The sequence below is a fragment of the Pipistrellus kuhlii genome, unplaced genomic scaffold, assembly GCF_014108245.1.
Source record: "Pipistrellus kuhlii isolate mPipKuh1 unplaced genomic scaffold, mPipKuh1.p scaffold_m20_p_5, whole genome shotgun sequence".
Classification (NCBI taxonomy): Eukaryota; Metazoa; Chordata; class Mammalia; order Chiroptera; family Vespertilionidae; genus Pipistrellus; species Pipistrellus kuhlii.
In genome coordinates this window covers 32,394,121-32,417,320 of record NW_023425551.1, presented here as the reverse complement: position 1 = coordinate 32,417,320, position 23,200 = coordinate 32,394,121, and the positions used below count along the sequence as shown (strand labels likewise).

General features: G+C 47.1%; 1 protein-coding gene across 1 annotated transcript in view; it reads right to left on the bottom strand.

The window, feature by feature from the left end:
* The window catches only part of BEND3 (BEN domain containing 3), a 33,262-nt gene that overhangs the window by 3,799 nt on the left and 6,263 nt on the right, over positions 1 to 23,200 (bottom strand). The window contains exons 2-3 of the mRNA XM_036414810.2: positions 13,987 to 14,034; positions 13,300 to 13,502 (exon numbers count right to left, since the gene is read on the bottom strand). Coding sequence (XP_036270703.1) covers positions 13,300 to 13,502; positions 13,987 to 14,023 — 240 coding nt within the window. The 5' untranslated portion in view covers positions 14,024 to 14,034. The remainder of the gene's footprint in view (positions 1 to 13,299; positions 13,503 to 13,986; positions 14,035 to 23,200) is intronic.

The window sequence follows — 23,200 nt, the reverse complement described above, 5'->3', positions numbered from 1 at the left end:
CAGGTCTGTGTGTGTGTGTCTCTCTCTCTCTCTCTCTCTCTCTCTCTCTCTCTCTCTCTCACACACACACACACACACACACACACACACGCGCGCGCGCGCGCCAAGGAGATGTGAGGAGCTGATTCCCTCGCCCCAAGTCACTCTGTCCAGAATGCACCACGGATGCAAATGCACATCTCAGTGTAAACCTGCTCATGCCCCCTATTTCCTGAGAGAGGCTCCGACTGGACCCGGAAGGCTGGAGCTGCTGCAGGCCGCCAGCGCTGCACTTACTACCCAGGGCCCGACAGGAGACAGAGCACGGTGGCTGGCAAGGCCGGGCAAGAACCCTGCTGGCGGTGGGAGGGAGACCCTGGGAATGAGGAGCTCCTGGGCCGGTGACCTCACTGACCACAGCCTTCAGGAGAACAGATGTCGCCACGTGGGCAACGAGATGCCCGGTGGTGGGCACAGAAGAACGGGGTCCGGACAGTGGAATGTGCTGCCCACTCCACCGCCGCCTGGAATCACATCTTATCTCGGGTTGGAAAAGGGCCAGGCTAGCCCAGATGCTCCAGAGCCCATGCTGCTGAGCGTCCATGAAATGATGGGGCCTCTCGGGTGTCTAAGTTTTGGTCTCCCTGCGGGTAAAGCAGCCCTGCTCAGCCAGAACTCCAGGAGGAAAGGAAGACCCGCTGTCCTAAGCCACCCGCAGTCTGCAATGAATCGACATGTATCTTAGGCATCTAAGAAGGGCACTTGCTACGTATGATCCACTTGCTGTGTATAAAAACTGTTACACCTGGCACTCATAACTCTAAGTAATTATGCTGAAAGAAGCCAAACAAACAAAAGAGACCATACTTTATGATTACATTCACATAAATTTCTAGAAAACACAAACGTATCGATAGTGGCAGAAAGCAGATCAGTGGTTATATGGAGTGCAGGGAGGATACAAAGGGGCACAAAACTTGAATGGTAGCCGATGATGGATATGTTTATTATCTTGATTGTGGCGATGGCTTTACTGATATACTAGCTCCAAAATGCCAAAACTTACCAAACGGTACACTTCATGTGCCATTCGTTGAAATCCAGTCCTAACTGTACAAGCTGCTTTTGTACATTGTTGAATTTGACCCCAGAATGTATGGGAATATACTTTCCAGGGTTTACACAAAAGAGCTAACTGGCAAGCACTGGTGGCTGTCCAGGGAGCAGGCAGGGTTGAGGCACAAAGGGTTCACTTCCACAGACGGGCATGTGCCGAGGCAGCTGCAGGCTGGGCAGGAACCAAGTGTGTCCTCAGGGTGCTCCTGCGCCTGGGGAACACGGCTGGCTTAGGCTGCCCCGCCCGGGCTCTGAAACCGCAGTCACCGGGATCCTGATCCCTGCGTCTGCACTTCTAACGGGCGGAGTGTGCGTTGGTCCGCTCCGGGGCCTGCTTGGGTCAGTGTCATCTGTAAACCTTCAGATAACTAATGCCGGCATCAAACCACATGTGAGGTCTTCCCCTTGCAGGGCAAAGAGACAATTCCACGGGGCCAGGGTTACAGTGGCAGGTGAGCAACACAGGGTGAGAAGAGGTAAAACAGGCCACGAGGTCACATAATCACAAAACTTTGATCCTTCTAAACCTTCCATGCCATTTTCATTAAAATGAATCAACTACGTCCTTGTCCCTTTTAGATAACAAAATAATGACTCATATTACAGAAAGGTTAAATTTCCTCTTATATCTTTGTTGATAACCATGCAAAAGAAAAGCTATGTTACTCTCCTAGGAACCTGAAGAAGGTAGTATAGGAATTCTTGTGTTTTAATGATCCCACAGAGCTGCCCAATACTTTCTCAGGGTTTGTCAAAGCTGATGAAGGGTCAGAGGCCCTGGCCCCTCCTGTCCCTCACCACCCTCACACTTCCCAAGAGCACAGGAGCAGGACATGCTGGGTTGGGGAGCCTACCCCTGCCCTACTCCCTCCTGGGGTCTCCTCACCAAGCTGTTCCCATCCCCAAGTAGCAGGATGATTACCTGACGGGAGCAGGACATTCCTGAGTCTACCCCCAGTGCCCTGCACAGTGCCCGAGACACAGAGACGCTCAATGAATGCCAGCCAACCACATGCATGGAAGTTAAAGGCAGGGCAAGGGGTTCTACCACTCTCAAACACATGTATAAGACAGGAGCAGCTCAGACAGGCTGCTGGCTTCATGAATAACATGACTGTAGAGAAGTGAAAGGAACGGATAAGTGTTCAGCTCAACTGTCATGCTGTATGTCCTCTGTGTGCCCTTGGTTACATTACACGACCTTCCCTGCCTCGCTTCCTGTGTATAACTCAGGGATAAATAATGAACCAGTCTCTGGGGGTTGTGAGGACTTAATGAGATAATGTGCATAAGTACTTAATATTTATTATTACAATATGATGATTATTATTTTGTTGTCGTCGTTAATCCTCACCCAAGGACATGGACATTTTATCCATTGATTTTTAGAGAGAGTGGAAGGAAGGGAGGGAGGGTAGGAGGGAAGGAGAGAGAGAGAAAGAGAGAGAGAGAGAGAGAGAGAGACATTGATTGGTTGCCTCCTGCAGTGCCCCACCTCCAACCCAGGTATGTGTCCTTGACCAGGAACTGAACCTGCAACCCTTCAATGGGCTGATGCTGCAACCCACTGAGAAATCCGGCCAGGGTTATGACTATTATTAAATAATGTTACTCCTAAGCCAGAACATAGTTAACCCTATGGGCCTTTTATAAAACTAGTTGTAATGATTACTCTCAACTGGTAAGCAAGAGAGCTTGCCTACAGCCCAGGAGCAGGGTAGCTCACGCAGGGACGGTGAATTTTATAGGCCTGTTTGCCCGGGGAGAAGTACAGGACAACTGAGCTGGAGGTGGGGTTTTAATCTCAACATATTTTTTTGTTCTGCTATCTGGCAGAAAGCAAAGGAATTGGAAGGATGAAAGGAAGAAAGCTCCCACCCCTACCCCCAATACACACATCAGAAGCCTGGAAAAAGGAAGGGATAGAGAGAGTTGGAAATCTTACCCCTAATGCAGTGTGTTTGGAACAGTGGGTCATGACCCATTAATAAATTGGTGCAACTGACTTGATGGATCATGACTAGCATAAGAAGAAAGAGGGAGGGAAGGAGGAAGTACGAAAGAAACTAGAAAAGAAAAACCACAGTGCACTCTACACGAATTAAATTCAGGAAAGTTTTGTTTCATTTCTGTGTGTAGCTACATAATTATATGTAAATCCATATATATGAGCTGTATTTCTCTGCAAGATGGAGTATGGCTGTGGGTCACTGTTGAAAAGCACTGCCCAAATAAATTCAAGGTGCCTTATTTGCTAATTCCTGCAGGCTGTAAATTCGATTATTAGCAACTTATGCACCTTAAATCCTATTATACCAAAATAACTTTGGCGGTCCCGTGGATCATTAGATAACTATGAGGTTTTACCAATATAGAGAAATTTGAGTTTGTAATGCCCATCACTAAAGAAATCATAACTGCATTAGGAATGATTTTAGAAACAGGGTCTTTGTTTTACAAGTGACTCCACTAATATTTTTAAAAAAGATTCTGTGCAAGGCCCCCTCTCCCGGGCTCAGTGCCTGCAGGTCCCAGGTCAGATTCCTTTTCGCTGTCAGAGAATGGGCAGCGCCGGTGTGGGAAACAAGTGTTTATCAGCAGGCATAGGCTAAGGAATAGAAACTAGATCAGCGATTTTCAACGGTGGGCCGCAAGAATTTTTAAAGCATGCACTACCTGATTATTTCACCAGGGACAATGACCTATTTTCCCTTAGACTGTCAAATAAAAAAATAAAATAAAATAAAAAGACAGCCCTAAAAAAAAAAAAAAAATTCTGTGCAGAGAGATCACCAGAAACCCACATGCCAAGCAACAAGAGTATAGGTTCTAGAAAGAGACCTGAACAAACCAATCGCAGGCTAGGAAGCAGGCAGGGGAAAGTTTCTGGGTGAACTGTTTGAATTCCAACATGAGACATCCTCTGCCTCCCCTGCCTCCTACAGCAGGCAGAAGGCCAAGGTGCATCGCAACTGGAAATCCCCCCCGAGAACTCTCAATATTCAGCCTCATTAATAAAAACATTTCAGTTTCTACCAAACAAGTGAGAAACATCGCGACCGGCTGAAACATTTTTGGCTAACCTGCTTGAATAAAAAATTAAGTTTGAGTCCCAGTAGAGGGCAACACTCCTCACTCCCAGAGACCTCGGATACACATTTCGACACAAAACACAACGTAAGCACCAAAGAGAAGGTTCTCAGACATCTCCACAGCGGTGACCTGCCAGCTCAGTGCTCCAATGTACTCCGCAAATGCTGACAAGGCGACGACGGGCTGGCTGCCTTTGCAGCCGCTGATAAAATCTCTGCTCAGCTGTCTAGGAGCATCAAGAAATCTTAAATCTGCTACTTGGCACTGAGTGTCTGGCTGACACACCATTCGTGATTCTCCAAGGTTCATCTTCTAATGGAACTCGGCAGCAGAGCTGAGGCTCGGCAGTGCCAGCATCTATCCTGGATGTGATCAGGGTATTTCATTCTACCACCAGCAGCCTCAGCCTCGAGAGGGGATGCCCCAAATTCCCCGCTGGAGAATCTGAACAAAAGGGTTGATGCTGGGTTGCAGGTGAGGGCTAAAGAGACTGCTTCGGGGAGATCCCACGGGTCTGTGCTCAGCGACATCGCGGGGATTGTGTCACCATGGAGATGCTCTATGGGTTAAACAGCTTTCTCAGGACTTCAAATCCAAGAGCAGTCACTGATTTCAGTTCAGCGAATGAGGAGCTGCTAAATGGTGCCCAGAGAGTCAGCAAACTGGAACACCAAACAAACTGGACCACCAAGAGAGCAGCATGCCTTCGAGGGAGCAGGGAGTGCAGAATTAATGCGGCATCAAGGGCAGACGTGTGAAACGCCTCCAAGTAAATGAAGTGGGAGTGATGCTCACCTTCTCCATTTTCAATAGAATGTTTCTTCGCCCTCCTCCTCCTCCTCCTCTTCTTACTCTTCTTCATATCGTATCATATCATCATCATCATCATTAATTGATAAGTTACTGTTTAGCAATAAGGTATGGAAGAGCTCTCTACCACACAGAGCCAGTAAACAAATACTACTGAGTGCCCAACATGTGGCAGGCACTGTGCAAGGCCATGGGCTCACAGGGAACGAGCCAGACACAATGTTTGCCCTCATGGCCTTTCCCTTGGGTCACCCTCACACTGCCAAACAGCGTACGGTGAGGATCAGGAATGAGTCCTGGAAAAATAAGGATCTGGACAGAAAAAGCAACTACAATGGGAACAAGAAGAAAAAGAAGCAACTACAAGATACCAGGGCAGGACGTCCTCACAAGCTCCTCACAGCGTCCTATAACTGCCCCACAGCCCGAGAGCCACCAGGGTACTGACGTGCACAGATCCCAATGGAGCAGGCTTGCAGTGCCAACTTCCTGCACCTTGTGGAAACAGGACCGGCCGTAATACCTATTGGCTATGGTTGTTGTGGAAACCATTATACGTCTCCAGCTGGTCCCACAGTAACTGACACAGAGGAGGTGTTCGGTACGTTGCACTGAATGAACGAGGTGGCATTTCTGTTCTCCAAAAACAAACCAGTGACACTTCAAGATAAAAAACAAACATAACAACCCCCCCAGGAGAACAAAGCTAAGTTTTGCCAGACATACAGCTCTTGAATATCGCCCCCATGTCCATGAACAAAAAGATTATTTCCAATCAGAGTGTTGGCTGCTTCTACATCTGCTGTGTTTGTCCATGAAGCCTGTTCCAGCAGAGGCACCCAATCAATCTTTTTAGAGCCTTTTGTTAAATTTTTTAAGGGAGTTTTTATTTTTCCTCTTAATATTGTACCAAAGGTCACTCATGAACAAGCCCTCGGCCCTGATGAGTCTGCATGTGATGTACCTTTAGCATAAGAGTTACCACCCAAATCCACCCCTCCCCTTGGGTTTGGGGAAGAAGACAGGTGGTCCTCTGTGCTCTGACCTGAATGGTGTTCAGAACCAAAGGTGCTCAGGCCTGGGTGTCCTAAAGGGCATCAGGCGGCTTCCCTTGGAAGGAGGCAGTTGAATAGTGCCAACAAGGGATAGGGTTGGATATGGGGGTGGGGGACTGTAAGTAAACGTTTCTGAAGTCAGGCCCCGTGCTGGGCTCCTTACATGGATCTCAATGACACACCTAGGAAACGAGTGAGCAGTATCATACCTCATCACCATGTAGGAAACTGAGTCTGGGAGGTCACTTAGTTAGCCAAAGGCCCCAATGCGAACTTCCCCTTATTTGACTCCAGAATTTCAGCTCATTCTGCTATTTCCTGTTCCTATGGGCTGGATAGGAGAAGGTAGGGCTCACTTGCTTGGATGGGGAGCAGGGAGCTGAACATCCAAATCACTCTACACCAGGAACAGGGCTGCCCTCCCCCCCCAACCCCTGGCACTTTACTGACTTACATGCCTGAGTTTTCTCCTCTGTCTGAAGATATTAACCCTCTCATCACTAATTTATTATTTGGATACATGAAATAAGGAATGGTGGTATTTGTTGAGTAGGGACTCAACTGTTGTTTTTTTGTTTGTTTGTTATTGTTATTGTTTATTACTTTCTAAAGAATTTGTATTGCATTTATTGGGGTGACATTGGTTAATAAAATCATATAGCTTTCAGGTGTACAAGTCTACAATACATCATCTGTATATGGTATTGCGTGTTCACCACCCCAAGTCAAATCACCTTCCATTATCATTTATCTCCCCCCAATGCTGTTACTGTGCTTGCTTCCCATCTTTTGATTCCTGCTTGTTTCAGCCTCCTGCGTCTCACCCTGTGATGACTGTGCTGAAGAAAGCTGCACACACTCCTCACCTCCACCTCCATCCCTGCCACCACGTATGTAAGAGGGATCAGAGAAAACTTGCGGGGGGGGGTGAGGGGGATAAAGGACTATTCACTCTGAATTAGGACTAGTACCATTCTGAAAAATCAACATGCACTATAATTCCATAAAATTGACGGGTTGTTCTGAAATCTCCAGGGTTCTGAGGCTCCTGATTTACTGACAAGCTGACTCACACAAAGTTTAGAAGGAAATACTGCCTTGAAATCACATGACACTTTTCTACAAGGAGCTCAAGAATTTCATAAGGTTTTACTCACATATATATTCTCTTTACAGCACAGGAAGGGGTGCAGGGAGATCAGCCTCACTTTATAATCACTAAGGGAAATGAACACAGCTAATGAAACACCCACAATAAAACCCAGGAGTAAACATGTCCTTTCCTTGCCAAAATCCAATGAATTAGAACTAGAGCAAACCATTGCCAAGTAAATATATGTGACCAATTAGAATATGTAAATTGGACCAGTCATACTAGAAATATTCAAATATATTTTGGTTCCCTTTTCTCTGAACATGTCAGAATTCCCAGGTGGTACCTGAAGCTCGGGCCGGACAAAGCTGAAACCATCACATCACTCATGTGATGTGCGGGCAATCACCTCCACTGTGAGCCTCAGTGGGGCTCTAGCCCAATGCCAGATCTTTTCTGACTTACTTCACATCCTGAAGGACTCAACTAAAACACAAATCGTAAGAATCTTCTCTCTCTTTCTGCTTCAAGAACATGAAATTGCTCCCTTCTCTATGATGCTATGGGAACAGAGATTGATTGAATGAAGGCATAAAGAGTGATACTGTTTGTGTCCATGAAGGCCACCACCCAGGCTTCACACGGTCAGAATTCCTTCTAGGTGTGGAGCTTGTTGATGCTGATTGTGGTGAACTGTTGAGGAAAACGGCACACCAGTTGCCTCACCCTGTGTGACAGCCTCTTTGCAATAGGACTTGGCTGCTCCTGCCATCAGGGGTGGGATTTATTTTCCCACCCGGGCACCTGGGTTGGGCCACATGACTGACGTTGACCAGTGGGACGTTAGCAACCGTGATGCAAGCAGAGGCCTGATGAGTCTGCAGTCCTGAGCTTGACCTGTCTTGCTCCCAGGAACTCTTCCATGTCATGTGAACAAGCCTGGACTGGCCTCGGGGAGGGTGAGAAAGTGTACAGGGGAAGCTGCAGTCCTCCCTGCCAGCCCAGGGGCATCCCTGGATGTGGGAGTGAGGTCATCCCAGACTACCTGGCCCGGCCATGTCAGGCCAAATCAGGAGAACTATCAGCTGACCCACACAATTTTGAATAAAATGGTGGTTGTTTTAAGGGTTCTTTTGTTTTTTTTGTTGTTTTTTTGGGTGTCCCTTCCCCCACCCCCACCCCCAGAGGTACGGGAGAGTTGGCATACAGCAAAAGTAAATCCATAGGCTCAATTCTGTGTCCTACTTCCTAAATTCTGGCTTTACTCACACACTTAAAGGGCTTTGTTGGATTTTTTTTTCTTTTTCTTTTTTTTTAAAATAAATCTTTATTGTTCAGATTATTACAAATGTGATCCTCTTCCCCCCTCAATTGCTCCCCTTCACCAGGTTCCCACCCCACCCTCTGTCCTTTCCCCATCCCCCATTGTCCTCATCCATAGGTGCACAGTTTTTGTTCAGTCTCTTCCCGCACCCCCACTCCCCTTTTCCCTGAGAATCGTCAGTCCACTCCCCTTCCATACCTCTGATTCTATTATATTCACCAGTTAATATTGTTCATCAGATTTTTAAGTTCCCTTGGTTTTTAGATTCACTTGTTGATAGCTATGTATTTGTTGATCATAATTTTTATCTTTATCTTCTTCCTCTTCCTAAATAACCTCCTTCAGCAATTCATATAATTCTGGTTTGGTGGTGGTGAACTCTTTTAGCTTTTTTTTATTTGTGAAGCTCTTTATCTGTCCTTTGATTCTGAGTGATAGCTTTGCTGGGTAGATTATTTTTGGCTGTAGGTTCTTGTTATTCATCACCTTGAATATTTCTTGCCATTCCCATCTGGCCTGCATGGTTTCTGTTGAGAAATCAGCTGACAATCTTATGGGTGCTCCTTTATAGGTCACTACCTGCTTTTCTCTTGCTGCTTTTAATATTCTCTCTGTCTTTTGCTCTTGGAATTTTAATTATGATATGTCTTGGTGTGGTTCTCCTTGGATTCCTTTTGTTTGGGGTTCTGCGGGCTTCCTGGACTTGTAAGTCTATTTCTTTCCCCAGGTGGGGGAAGTTTTCTGTCACTATTTCTTCTAGTACTCTTTCGGTATCTTGCTCTCTCTCTTCTGGAATCCCCATAATTCTGATGTTGGTTCGCTTGAAATTGTCCCAGAGGTTTCTTACACTTCCTTCAACTTTCTGGATTCTCTTATCTTCTCCCTTCTGCAGAGGAGTGTCCTCTGGCTCTTTGTGTTCTAAATCTTTGTCTTGATTCTTGCGATCTTCCAGTCTGTTTTTAGGACTTTGTATAATATTTTTTATTTCAGACAATGTTTTCTTCATTTCTTGTTGATCCCTTATTATTTCTAGTTGCTCCCTTTTCATATCCTCATAGGTCTCATTTATTTTATCGGCCTTTTTTAGGATATTGTTGAATAACCTTATAACTGTAGTTTTGAACTCAATGTCCAATCTTTTCTTTTCCTCCATCTCCTTCCTTTGTGTCCTTCTTCTTGTCTGCATTTTAGTTGTTTCCCTGATTTGATGGAATAGCTCTGTGTGCTAGGTGTTCTGGTAGAGCCCAGTAGCACAGCCTTCCCAGTTACCTGCAGTGGACAGTCTTGGTGTAGCCCTTTGTGGGCTGTGTGTGCAATCTTGTTGTTAAGCCTTGCTTATTGTTGGTATCACTGGGAAGTGTTGATCTCCAAGCCAGTTGGCTGTGAGGATCAGCAGTGTCTCAGCTAGGAGGGTTTCCGTACTCTGCTTGAATAGGGCGGGGGTCTCGGGGTGGCGCAGACAATCTTTGGTTCCCTGTCAATCTCGCCTTAGAAAAATCCTATTCGTGGAGAGTTTTGGAAGATTGGTTGCAGGCGCGCGCGCACCTCTTTGGTAAAGGCGCAGACAAGCTTTGGATTCCTGCAAGTCCCTCCTTAGAGAAAGCCAGCCTCTGGGAAAGCTTCTGTGCTCAGCCACAGGTAGGGCGGAGTCTCAGGTTGGTGCAGACAAACTTTGTTTTCCCTTCGGCTCCTCCCCAAGTCCTGCAGTAATGGCCTCTGGCTTCACACACCTCCAAGAGATCTCTGCCCACTGCCTGACAGTCTGGCCGCTCCCTGTCTGGGGCCGTTTATCAGAGCAATAGGGTGATTCTGTTTTCCTCTCGGACAAGAAAGCCAGCCGCGTTAGCTGTTTGCCCTCTCCGCACCAGGAGTAAGCCAGTAGCGAACTCAGCCCGGCCCGCCCTCTCTGCGTACAGGGAGTAAGCCAGCAGCAATCTCGGTCGGCCCTTCCTCTCCGCACCGGGATTAAGCCAGCGCCTTTTCGCGCACACAGTTCTCCGTACCTTCACAGTTCCTGAGGTTCAGCGTGCCTTCTCTCTCCTTCCCAGATGGCAGAGCCTCCTCTCAGCCAGCCGTCTGGCGCTTCAGGGCAATGCCTCCCCTGTTTTTCAGTTCTAAATTCAAATTTGTTGTGGTAGGCTGCATTCGGGTGTCTACCCTATGCCGCCATCTTGGTTTCTTTCCGCTTTGTTGGATTTTTAAAAAAATGTATTTTTATTGATTTCAGAGAGGAAGGGAGAGGGAGATAGAAACATCAATGATAAGAGAGAATCATTGATAGGCTACGTCCTGCATACCCACTAATGGGAATCGAGGCTGCAACCTGGGTCTGTGCCCTTCACTGGAATCGAACCCAGGACCCTTCAGTACACAAGCTGACACTCTATCCTCTGAGCCAAACCAGCGAGGGAAAGCTTTGTAGGATTGACCATAAGCAGATGACAAACAGAAGAAAAACTTTTAGGAGCTCCTTCAGAAGCTAACATAGTGCTTCTCAAACTTCTCAACACTTTCAGAATAAACTGAGGAATTCAATCCAGAGGACACTCACAGAGGGCCCCGGCTTACTTACACGCTGGTCCTGCGGCACTGTTTTAAAGTATAAAAATGCAGAACACCTACATACCAGTCATTAGGGAAAAGGATAATAAATTACCTTTTAAAGTAAAACGTAAGAAAAAGCAAATGGTTAAATGTTTTTCAAAGAAGCTAGTCTACTAACTATCTTGTAGCTTTCATTTGCTACAAAAGGTATCTCAGCAGACAGAAATCTGAGATTTAATCTGTAGTAACTGCTTACAGCACTAGAAACTGCCACTCACACAGGAAGATTTCCCCAGGGTAACAAGGAATACAGCCAGTGGCTGGTGTTAGGAAGCTAGAGTCAAGGGTGAGATATCTCTAATCAACCCTTTATTAAAAAAAAAAAAAAAAAATGCTTAAATAGGTATAAAAAAATTCAACCTTTTTTTTTTTTTTTCCTGGGCATTATATTTAAAAATGTATTGCCCAAGTATTACTCATGATAATAAAAAAGTGAAATCAACTCAAATGTCCAGCAACTGGTATCTTTACACAGCGGAATCTTACTCGGCCATAAAAGAAAGGAAGCACTGATACATGCCTCAGCCGCGATGAACCCTGGAAGCATGTGCTACGTAAAAGAAACCAGACACGAAAGACCACGTATTCTATGATTCCAATTATAACAAATGTTGAGAATAGGCAAATCCAGAGACAAAAAGTAGATTAATGGTTGCCAGGAGCTAGAGCAATAGAGAATAGGAACTGACTGATAGTGGGTACAGGATTTCTTTGAGGGGTAATAAAAATGTTCTGGAATTTATTGTGGTCGTACAACTCTATGAACATACAAAAAAACCACCGATTTATACAATGTAAATTAGAAAATTGTACAGTATATAAACTGTATGTCAACAAAGCTGTTTCTGGAGGAAGGACCTAGATAAATAGATAGGTAGATTAAATAAATAAATAAATAAACAAACAAACAAACAAACAAACAGATAGGTAGGTAGTAAGGTAGATAATGTATTGCTCAATGTTCCATGATGTGGCATGCAGGTCAGTATCATTATGATGTAACGTACACACGTATATTTGAATCCTGGTGAAAATCTTATCAGTTTGCCACTTGAAGAATAGTTTTTACTTATTGAAGACCCAGTCTCCAAAATCCATAAATGCCCAATTTATTTGGAGCTTTCCTAGCATGTAATAGTAGATAATGAAAACCTGTAATAGTCCCAGGATGATACCCCATCATAATGAGCCTTGCAAATGGGGTCTCTTTTGGACAGACATGCAGAAATTGAAGTAACTGCCTGGGTCCTCCCAAAGAGAGTGAGTTAAGAGTGTGTGTGTGTGTGTGGGGGGGGGGGGGCCCCTCCGCGTTGGAGAGTTTGGGAACATGTTCTAAGAGTTTGCGGTGCTTTCTGCTGACCCCTGGGGAGGCTCACTGATGAGATATCCCAGGGGACCCACTACTCTTTCCCTTCCCAGGCTTCACTGTTCATTTTTGTTGTTTTAAAAATATTTTATTTTTATTGATTTCAGAGAGGAAGGAAGAGGGAGAGAGAGATAGAAACATCAACGAGAGAGAATAATCATGGATTGGCTGCCTCCTGCACAACCTACACTGGAGATTGAGCCCACAACCCAAGCACATGCCCTGTTCAGGGATCAAACAGTAACCTCTTGGTTCATAGGTCAACGCTTAGCCCCTGAGCCACGCCAGCCGAGCTCAGTCTTCAATGTTTTGTGTACATGTCTTATCTCCCATCTGGACTACAGGCTGCTAGAGGGGGCCACTATGTCAGTTCCACTTTGCCAGAATTTAGCAGACTTCAATATAACCAGCAGATGCTAAGAAATAAATTCATAAAATAGATAACTCTAGGAAAAACAGATATGACATAGAAGAATTCCCCACTTTACAAAAATGATTCACTGAACAGTTTCTTTAGGCAACCAACTCCCACACTAGACATAAAAGATGAAGTTGATTTAGGAAAAGACCTGCTTACCCTTGGCACTTTCCCAGGAATCGGTGCTAAGAGCGTACCATGTAAAACCAGGCTTGCCGTCAACAAGTTCTTGCCTTCCCTGCGAGCAGATGCTGCGAAGACTCCCTTCCCCACACTGAGCCCAGACAGACAAGATGCCAGTGGAGGACACCTTCTAGACCCTCAAGCCAGAGACGGGACGGCTGAAGCGAAAGCCTCTTCACGCCCAGGAGCTGCCCAGATCCCACGAGCAGAGATCCAGCATCTTGGCGGAGGGTGAGCGCCCACAGGGGTGGCCCTTACCTCGGGAATCAGCCGCCGCCGCTTCACGCTGGAGACAGAGTCCGGCTGGCCCTCGCTGCCCGGCTGCTTGCGCTTGCTGGAGTCCTGGAGGGAGGTGAAGGCACTGTCCAGAGGGTGCTTCTCCGAAGACCTGGAATTCACTGAGCAGTCCAGGGCAGCATCCCCCGCCTCCGTCTCCACTTTCACGGTGCTATTGTTTAGAACTGCGGCAGAGGAGAGAGGAGTTCAGCGGGAGAAGACCGTGGGCGGCTCAGAGACCAGCGGGGTCTCTCCCCGCACCCACCTGCCCGGTGACAGGCTGTTTGTGGGCCGCCCTCTGACACGACCACTCGGTGATCAAGTCTGGTCACAATAAAACTGCACCTTCCAACCAAGGCGTTTTTATCTTTCCACACTGGCGCTACACAATGAAACCCCGTCGTCCCAAGAACATTTTGTTCGAAACTGGGTTTGAAGTCTTTTTGGAGGGTGGGGGAGAGAGAGGAGACGGAGGGAAAGAAACACTTCTAAATGATTCCCTTAGAAAAAGTAACCCTGGAAAGACACATGGACAAGGCACCAGGGCAGGGAGACTTTTCGCTGACTTCTCATTTTGTATAATTTTTATATTTTTGAACCCTGTGAATGTATGGCCCAATAATAGGATTACGTTAAAAATAATTTTAGTAAGTTGTTGTTGTTTTTTACCTTCTTCTACATCTTCACCGAATTCAGCTGAGTTCATCTTCTATTCCACTACATGAAAAGACAAAGACAAAGTCTTGATTTATTGCTTGATTTATTTCTTAATTTTTCCCTCCCCGAGAGACATTCCCTTCCCCTCCCGACCCTGGCTCTGGAGAACAGAAGGTGAAGCCCACGTGGCTCAGCAGCGTCGTGGAAAATCGCATCCCCTTATTCTTGTTTACAGTTGCTCAAGGTATACAGGCCTTCTGTGCACCTGCAGGGGTCGCTTCTCCAAGACTCTGCGTGGGCCCAACGGGTCTTCCAGCTCCAACCGAGAGCGCTTATGGAGCAAGGGGAACGTTACTGAAGAAGAGCGGTCTTTTTACAGACTCCAGTGTAAGTCATCCGTTCGTCCCCGCTTTATAAATCCCAGCCACAAAAACGAAAAGGCTGGCCAAGGATGCCAGCTGTGGACCCTGCGGACCGAACTGAGGTCTTAGGACTCCAGGGGTCCCGGGAGACCTGTGCTGCCCATCAGCGCAGCTGCTGACCATGGAGCTACTGAGGACTGGAAACGTGGCTGTTCCGAGTGGAGACACACACTCTGAATTTCAAAGCCTCAGGACAGCTCAAAGAAGGTATAATACTTTTTTATATTGACTGCATGTTGAAATGATTACATTTTTGATTTATCGGGCTAACTTAAATACTTTATGAAATTAATCCCATCTTATTTAATGTGGCTACTAGAAAGCTTTAAATGACATCATGTGGCTTGCATCACATTTTTATGGGATGGTGCTGGTCTAGCCTTCCCTTCAGAAACAACTCTCTCTTTCAGAGAAAGAGGTGCTGTGGGTTTTTATAGCTCCCGGGTTCCACACCATCTGGTCCAAACCCTTCTTTTTTATTGACGAGGGAATGTGAAGGGCGGGGTGGAAGGCGCCCTGCGTGGGTTTCAGGGCCTGGTGCAGGCTGGCCTGACTCCCACTGCCCCAGCTGGAATGGAAGGGACACGAGGACTAAAAGCACTACTAAATCTCCGAGATTCCCTAGTTTAAATACCAGCAAGCCCATAACAACAACAGGAATAAATGAGTTAGCGCGAAAGCATACACGGGACAGCCTTTGCTGTTGACATTGGGGAGCTGTGGTTCCCACAACTGATGGATGCAAATATCAGTCTCACTCTGGTTAAGGATCCGGAGAGCAGGACTAAGGAGCATCGCTCAAGAAATTTCTATAAGGCCAAAACCGGTTTGGCTCAGTGGAGAGAGCGTCGGTCTGTGGACTGAAGGTCCCAGGTTTGATTCCGGTCAAGGGCATGTACATTGGTTTCGGGCACATCCCCAGTAAGGGGTGTGGCAAGAGGCAGCTGGTCAATGTTTTTCTCTCTCACTGATGTTTTTAGTTCTTTTATCTCTCTCCCTTCCTCTCTGTAAAAAAAATCAATAAAATATATATATTTTTTAAATTTCTATAAGGAAGAGGGATGCCATCTACAAAGCCCAGGCAACCATCCCCTGAGGCGCTGTGGGATGGGGTGTGGTCCTGTGTTACAACGGTGAGCCGGGGGATGGGGCAAGACAGAAGGAGCATGTACGTGACCTCGGCCCAGGATGACTTCCAGACTCACTAATAACAGCCCCTCGGGCACGGTGCTTATGACGGGACGCACTGCTCTTGGAGCGCCACATGGCTTTACGACAGGCACAATTCTTTCAGCCCCCGCGCTGCTCATTTTCAGAGTCAGAATGAATAAGAACATTTAAGCTTTATTTGAAACTGAAATTAACACTAAAAATAATTCCTACTTACCAAAAACTATCTCCTATCGGGAAAACATAACACACAGGTGATACTGAGGGAAAATAAACAGTAAGTACACTTCATTAGTCCAAGAACTGATTCGACCAGTGGTGATTTCTAGCAAATACACCTTCCTCTGTATTCCTCCGTGTCCCAGGCGAGTAAGCCCCTTGCTTGATGGCATCACCTGCTCTGGGCGCCTCTGAGGGAGGCATCGGCAGGAGGCAGGAATTTCCCATTTGCAGGCCAGCCCACCACTGCACTTGGGGCAGGAGGGTGAGCAATGGTAGGCAGAAATCCAGCCTCGTCAGGGGCCTCTCAAGGGGATGCACCTCAGGCTTCACCCGGAGGCCCGAGTGTGGCAACTGCCTTTGGAAACCTGCCACAGGGTCATATAACCAGTTCCCTCAAGTCTAGGGCAGAGGTGAGAGCAGCAGAGCAGTGAGAAATGGGAAAAGGAGAAAATGCCGGTGGAGGGGGTACACTATACAAAACAAGGCACATTCTGAAGAGAAAAAGAGGGAGAGAGAGGAGATGGAGGATAATTTTTTTGGGGGGAAAGGGGTCAAAGTGGGAGAAAACCACAAAGACTCTGGCTAAGCAGAAAGCTTTAAAAGGAGTAAATCCGCCAAAACCGGTTTGGCTCCAGTGGATAGAGTGTCAGCCTGCAGACTGAAAGGTCCCGGGGTTCAATCCCGGTCAAGGGCATGTACTGTGGTTGCGGGCACATGCCCGCTGATCGATATTTCTAACTCTCTATCCCTCTCTTTTTCCTCTCTGTAAAAAATCAATAAAATATATATTTTTAAAAATAAAAATAAAATAAAATAAAAGGAGTAAATCCTAGCAAACAAAGCAGAAGCCAATGAGAAAAACACATCAACAACCGCAAGTGCTGAGCAAGGACGGAATCGCCGTCCAATAGTACGTCCACCCACCTCTGAGCATGAGGCCTGGAGTCATGGGCTGGGTGTGGCCCCTGCAGGGTTGTGGCTCAGTGAGCAGGAAGGGTATTTTCTGAACCACCTTCACATGACACACTGCAGGCAACCCCGCACCCGAATTCTGAGCTCCTAGGATTATCCTGTCAGGAAATCATAAAGGAGCAGCACACACCTGAGCCACCTGTGGTGAGGGAAAGCAGGGGGGGGGGGGGGGAGCTAGAAGGCTCACAGCAGGGGCAGGGAGGCGGGATGGGAGAGGCTGGCTTTTGAGCATTCAAGATGCCCAGAGTGCATCTGCTTCAGAAAACATGTCTGTGGTGCATCTGCCTTGGAAAACACGTCCGTGTTCATTTACAGACCAGGGACAGATGCTGCCTTAGCCCAGAAGAGGCCCAGAACCCAGAATGGCAGGCCCTTTCCTCCCAGCCAGCAAAGAGGCCGTGCTCTTTGGGAAGCTGGGGAATTTCCCATGTGCAAGGCCTGGAAAACCCACAACTACGTGGTAGGGAGGGAGCTGAAGGTCCTCATTAACATCTGCAGCCCTGAACTGCGCCCAGACACCGCTGGCCACTGCGCATCTCCATCTCCCCGAGTTATCTGAATCCCAATTTTACCAATAAGGAAACAATTTTACCAATACCTCAAATATACACAATTTCTATTTGTCACTGAAGCTGAAAAAAAAATACTTTTAAAGTTTTTTTTTTTACTTTTTTTTTTTTTTAGAGAAAGAGGGTGAGAAACATAGATCAGCTGCCCCCGTCATGCCCCCTACTGGGGACTGAGCTGGAAACCCTGGGATGTGCCCTGACCAGAATCAAACCAGTGACCTCACAGTGCACGGACCACGGCCGACCAACCAAGGCACATAGCCAGGGCTGGGAAAGTCCTTTTTAACATTTTGATTAAGGAAATAGAATATTTGAATACTGGAAAGGGGGGAAAGGGGGAACGGAGGGCAGGTAACCTGCCAGTGTCACACACTGTCAAGTGGCAGAAGTAGTGCTGAAGCCCAGTCTGTGTCTCTCTCCCGTCAGCCGCCAGGAGAGGAACTACAGGGAGAATCCTCAGCTTTCTGTTGAGGTTCCCCTGCTGAACATGGGCCCAATTTTCAGCCTTCGATTTCTCGGTCCAACAGCAGCTGGAGCATGCAAATCCTTCATCTGCAGGCAACCACCTGGAAACCTGTGTGCCCTGTGCTCATGAACAGAAGTTTCTACCAGAGGTGTGGGTCACTCCAGGCATCCTGGGCGGGCGCAGCGACGGCACATCCACGTCAGGGCTGCAGAGCAGGGACCGATACAGTGTTTGCTACCTCAGCTTCCTGGTTATCTGCGACGCCAAGGTCACACGGGGCTGCTCATCCTGGGTGGATGCGGAGGATCCGGATGCCAGGCGTGCCGCAGACATTCCTTCCTTCCGCTACTTAACTACAGGTTACGGAGGAGCCACCCGCCACCACGGCTCCCGCCCACCCAGGCTGCTCAGGCTGCAATCTCTCCTTTGCCTGCTGGACTCTGTAGCATTTCTCTTGCTAACAGTCTCTCTCCTTTTTAAAAATCTTATTTCTCTCGCCACAATCTCAAATTGTGAGGCCATCGATGCATCCACAGGGTTCCTGAAAATCGGCTCTCTTCCCAAGGGGTGGCTGTTCTACATCCCTTAAGAACCTCTGACCGAGCCCAAGGGAAGATGATTCAATGGAATGAAGGGGACGTGTGTCAACAAGACCCGTGCAGCTAGCTGCTGCTTCCAGTTAACCCAGCACAGGCTCTAAGGCATCAATGAGCCATCGAGGGTAACTCTCAAACAGAACTAATCTCCAGTGGTTAATCTAATAAGTGAAATGTTCTTTAAAACAGACACACACACACACACACACACAGCTTAGGAAGCCTGAGGCAAAGTGACTGTCATTGTGACAGAAAGGTCTGCAATGTTGCAGGGCACGCAGGAGTATATATAATTTTATTAAAATGCTTCCTGGTCTCTCTTTATCCTTCTGCACAGAGTCAGATGGACAATATTCAATTTTCCACGGACGGGTATAATTCTGTTTGTGGCTGAGGGAAGATCAGGATGTTCTCAGAAAAGCCTTTAGTTTACAAAAAGCACAAAAGAGGCGGTGAAAAGGTAATCCCAAATGTTCACGAGTAAGATGCTTTAGCCACTCAAATCTCAAATTACAAAGGATACGTTGCTTAAAGTGGCTGCATAAATGTACCAGCTAGTGGAGCTGCTCCTGTGCCTCATGCTGAAATGAGGCTGGATCTAAATCCCAGCTATCAGCAGGCACCTGGCTGGGGGCTGGAAAGATGCTGAGGAGGGAAGGGAGTCTGTGAAGCAAGACAAGAGTGTGAGAACCATTCACTGGTGCTTAGAACCAATTCTAAGAGATGCCACAAAGCGATGGAAGAACTGAAAAGATGTACAAATTACAGGTCCATTTACATCTTTAGAGTCCATTTTAAGAAGGGAAGACCCTTTAAAAAATATTTTTTGACTAGATAATACATGCACGTGAAACAAATTCAAAAGCTATTAAAAAAAAAAAAAAAAAAAAAAAAAGTTGGTTAAAAAGCCCAGTCCTGCTGAAACCGGTTTGGCTCAGTGGATAGAGCATCGGGCCTGTGGACTGAAAGGTCCCAGGTTCAATTCTGGTCAAGGGCATGTACCTTGGTTGCAGGCACATCCCCAGTAGGGGGTATGCAAGAGGCAGCTGATCAATGTTTCTCTCTCATCAATGTTTCTAACTCTCCTCTATCCCTCTCTCTTCCTCTCTAAAAAATCAATAAAATATATATTTAAAAAAAAAAAAAAAAAAAAAAGCCCAGTCTTCCAGTCACTGGGTTACTCTTCTGGAAGCTACCGTGCTACTTTCCTGGTGCGCCCTACCAGAGGTGACCGTCTGCTCTCAACGTGTGCTTCGTACGCGGTGGCTCCCTGCAGCTGGCCTACACGGGCTTGTCCAGATCTTCTCATCCCCCACTCCACTGTGAGCAGGGTCAGGCTTGTAGCCTGAAATCGGCCATAGCGGGAGAATTTACACCATGGAAATTGACACTTTTACTACGAGGGCATTTTCTTTTTCTTTTTTTGGAGAGCACATTTATCAGAACATCCAAGACCCTGTCAGGGGGGTCCATGTGATCAAACTATTTTATAACACTGAGACATTACTGCCCCTTTTCTCACACAGGTTCACAGGAGAGTTTTCCTAAGGCTGCATGATGTGTCAGATTGCAGAAGACTGGGCTGCAGAAGATTGAATGCAGAGGAAGATCTGAAAATCTGCCTGTCTTCTCTTAAGTAAGATATTAAAAGAGATTTGCAAAAATGTAAGTGGTACCATTCTTTTCACAAAGATTGTTTCTTTGGGAAAATAGTTGTTTCCCCTAAAAATACTTTTGACATGAACTTATAATGAATGTATTATGGTTAATTTAAAAATGAATATTTAAATATGTTTGTTTTAATTTCTAACACATAAAAATTGGACAGCTTTCATCCTCACAAAGGAGAGATCTTTGGGGTCCTCAACAACTCTTAAGAGTATAAAGAAAGAAAGAAAAAGAGTATAAAGGAATCCTGAGAATAGGTTTAGGATCCTCATTCCTTGCTTTTTTTCACTTAATGTATCATGGAAATTTTATTTCTTTTTTTAGGTTGCGTTCCCCTAGAGGCAAGCTTTGAGACGGGGATTTGGAGCCGTTTCTTTGGGAAGAGAGTGAAGGGCTGGCAAATTAACATGTCACAGGCAAATTAACGGGCTTCCGGCGAGGAAGCCCCCGGCTGCCGGCAATGCCGAGGGCACGACCGCAGATGTCCACCTCTGGGAGCAGAGGGTCGTCCCCGGCATCTGGACAAGTCCTGGAAGCCAGCAACCCCACTGTGCCACCCTGCGGTGCCACCACTCCCCACACTGCCTCCTCCAGCGTGGGAGGTGCCCTGCTAAGAGCTTCACAGTCAACTCAACCTAACAATCCCGTGAGGTAGAAGCCTGTGGGCCTCATTTCACAAGTGAGGAAACAGGCAGTTTTATGTCTGTTTGAATCCTCACAAAGAGGATATTTTCCCATTGATCTTTTAGAGAGTGGAAGAGAGAGGGAAAGACTGAAACAATCGATGTGAGAGAAACACATCGACTGGTTGCCTCCTGCACATGCCCTGACCAGGGCCATGGCGGGGAGGAGCCTGCCACCACGGCGCCTGCCCCCGATGGAATGTAACCCTTTGGTCTGCCAAAGGGACCTCAGAGACCATCTTGTTTTACAGGCGTGGGACTGGGGGCTCATGCTCAAGATCACCCGTCAGGAATGGCCGTTTGTCTCCCTACCCTGGGCTTTGGTGGCCACATGCCCCACTGGGTGACGGGAGCTGTTGGTGGCAGTGGGGCACTGTCCTCTGCGCAGGGAATCCATCAAATGTACCCTTATACAAGGGACCACAACCAACACATGGGAGGGCCTGGAGGACAAGGGGGACCTCTGGGAACTTCTGTCCGAGGGGGATGAGTAAGGAAAGAGCAGCCAGAACTCCAAGGTCAGAAGATACTGCATTAGGGTTTCTATAACAGGCTGCACCCAGGGCTGTGCAGACAACCACTCACACTTATAATTAATTCTGTGCTCCAGATAAGGCTAATTTTAAACTTTTACTTATACCTACAAGACGCTTTTCCTTTGCGGAAGAGAGATGTTAATCCAAGAAAATTCCAGGACAGAAAGGCCTCCTTTGAAAATAACTTAGTCAGTGTTCAAATGGGCACATCTTTTTTCTGTGTATAAAGACCCCAAAGCAAGTCTTTCTGTCACTTACGGAGCCTCACACACTCAACAGTTATGGTACGTGGTCATCACGATGAGCGACGGCCGGAAGGGCTACACACGGAGCCGGGGCCAGGAGGTCTCTCCCTTCACAGGTGGCCGAGGGCAGGCACAGCCAGGGACTCCAGGGGCAGACCACGCCACGTGCAGAGGACGCCCGCCAAAACTGCTAGCCATAATCCACTACCGGCAAACTCCACAAAAAGCTGCAGAGAAAATGGAAGGGCCAACAAGTGGAATGTGACCTGGACCGAGACCATCACACGAAGTTGGGAAGTCCACTTCCACACACTTTCTCCACACATGGCCTCAACCTCTACTGACAGCGAGAGCCAAGCATTCAACGTGTAAAAAGCTTCAAGATCAACTGATCAGCACAGGGCTGGCCAGTCAATGACAACACCCTTCCCAGTGCACTGGGGATATCTCAACTTCATAATTAAAAATGTCACAAAGCAGCCAGAAGCAAATATGCCAAAATGGTAATTACTCCCAATTAGGAGGATTATGGATAGTTGGTTTTTTTTTCTCTCTCTCTCTCTCTTTATGGTTTCCTCAACTTTCCTGATATTTTACAGTGAGCATGCAATTCTTTGGGAACAAAGAGTACATTTTTAAAGAAAAAAGTAGTAACCCTTACTAGGGAGGTCATAGTCTAATTTATGTCCACACACAGGAACACAAGCTACGAATGTAAAGTCAAATCATTACATTTCAACTGACCAACTGGTAAAGACCTTTCATTTCGTAACTGTCCCTGAATCATGGCCTCTGAATCAGAAAGCTCCTCAGTATGGGGAGGGGGCGTGGGAGCCACAAACCCAGGAGCGCATAAGAAGGGGCAGGGACTGTACACATATAATACCTTAATAAAAAAATAAAATAAAGAAGGGGAAGGGATCAGCTTCATCGTTGCCTGGCGGATGCACCACAGGTTCTATCAATGCATTTGCCTGGTCCTTGAAGTATTTATCAATGAGCCAAATTCACAGGAGGAGGAAAAAATAAACTGGACTGAGTCTTCTGAAGGAGGGGTCCGAGCTGAGTGCTGAGAGCCAGGTCACGAGGAGGCCAGGCGGCTGCTGGGAGAGCGGAATGACGAGAGCAGCTGGGTGAGTCAGCGGGCTGATGCTACCCTGCTGGGTGTGTGCACTCTGGAGGGTGGACAACCGTTACCTGTGGTCCTTCCTCCCGGGTCCTCCTGCGTGTGAGCACCCTGGGAGATGCCTGAGCCCCTCCTTCCTTGACACCTGAATGCTGGACCCAACTGGGCAAATCGGAGGCTTGCTCTGGGGCCCTGGCTTCAGGGTGGAGCAGCGGGCAGCAGGGGTACAGAGAGAAGGTGAGGCGGCCTGGAGAGCTGAGAAGTGGCCGGGCCACAGAAAAAGGAAGGAGTGTAGGGAGGTCACTGGTTAAAAGTGGGTAATAAGGCCCTAACCGGTTTGGCTCAGTGGATTGAGCGTCGGCCCTCGGACTGAAAGGCCCCAGGTTTGATTCTAGTCGAGGGCATGTACCTTGGTTGCGAGCACATCCCCAGTAGGAGGTGTGCAGGAGGCGGCTGATTGCTGTTTTTCTCTCTTAAAGGTGTTTCTCTCTATCCCTCTCCATTCCTCTCTGTAAAAAAAAAATTATATATATATATATATATATATATAT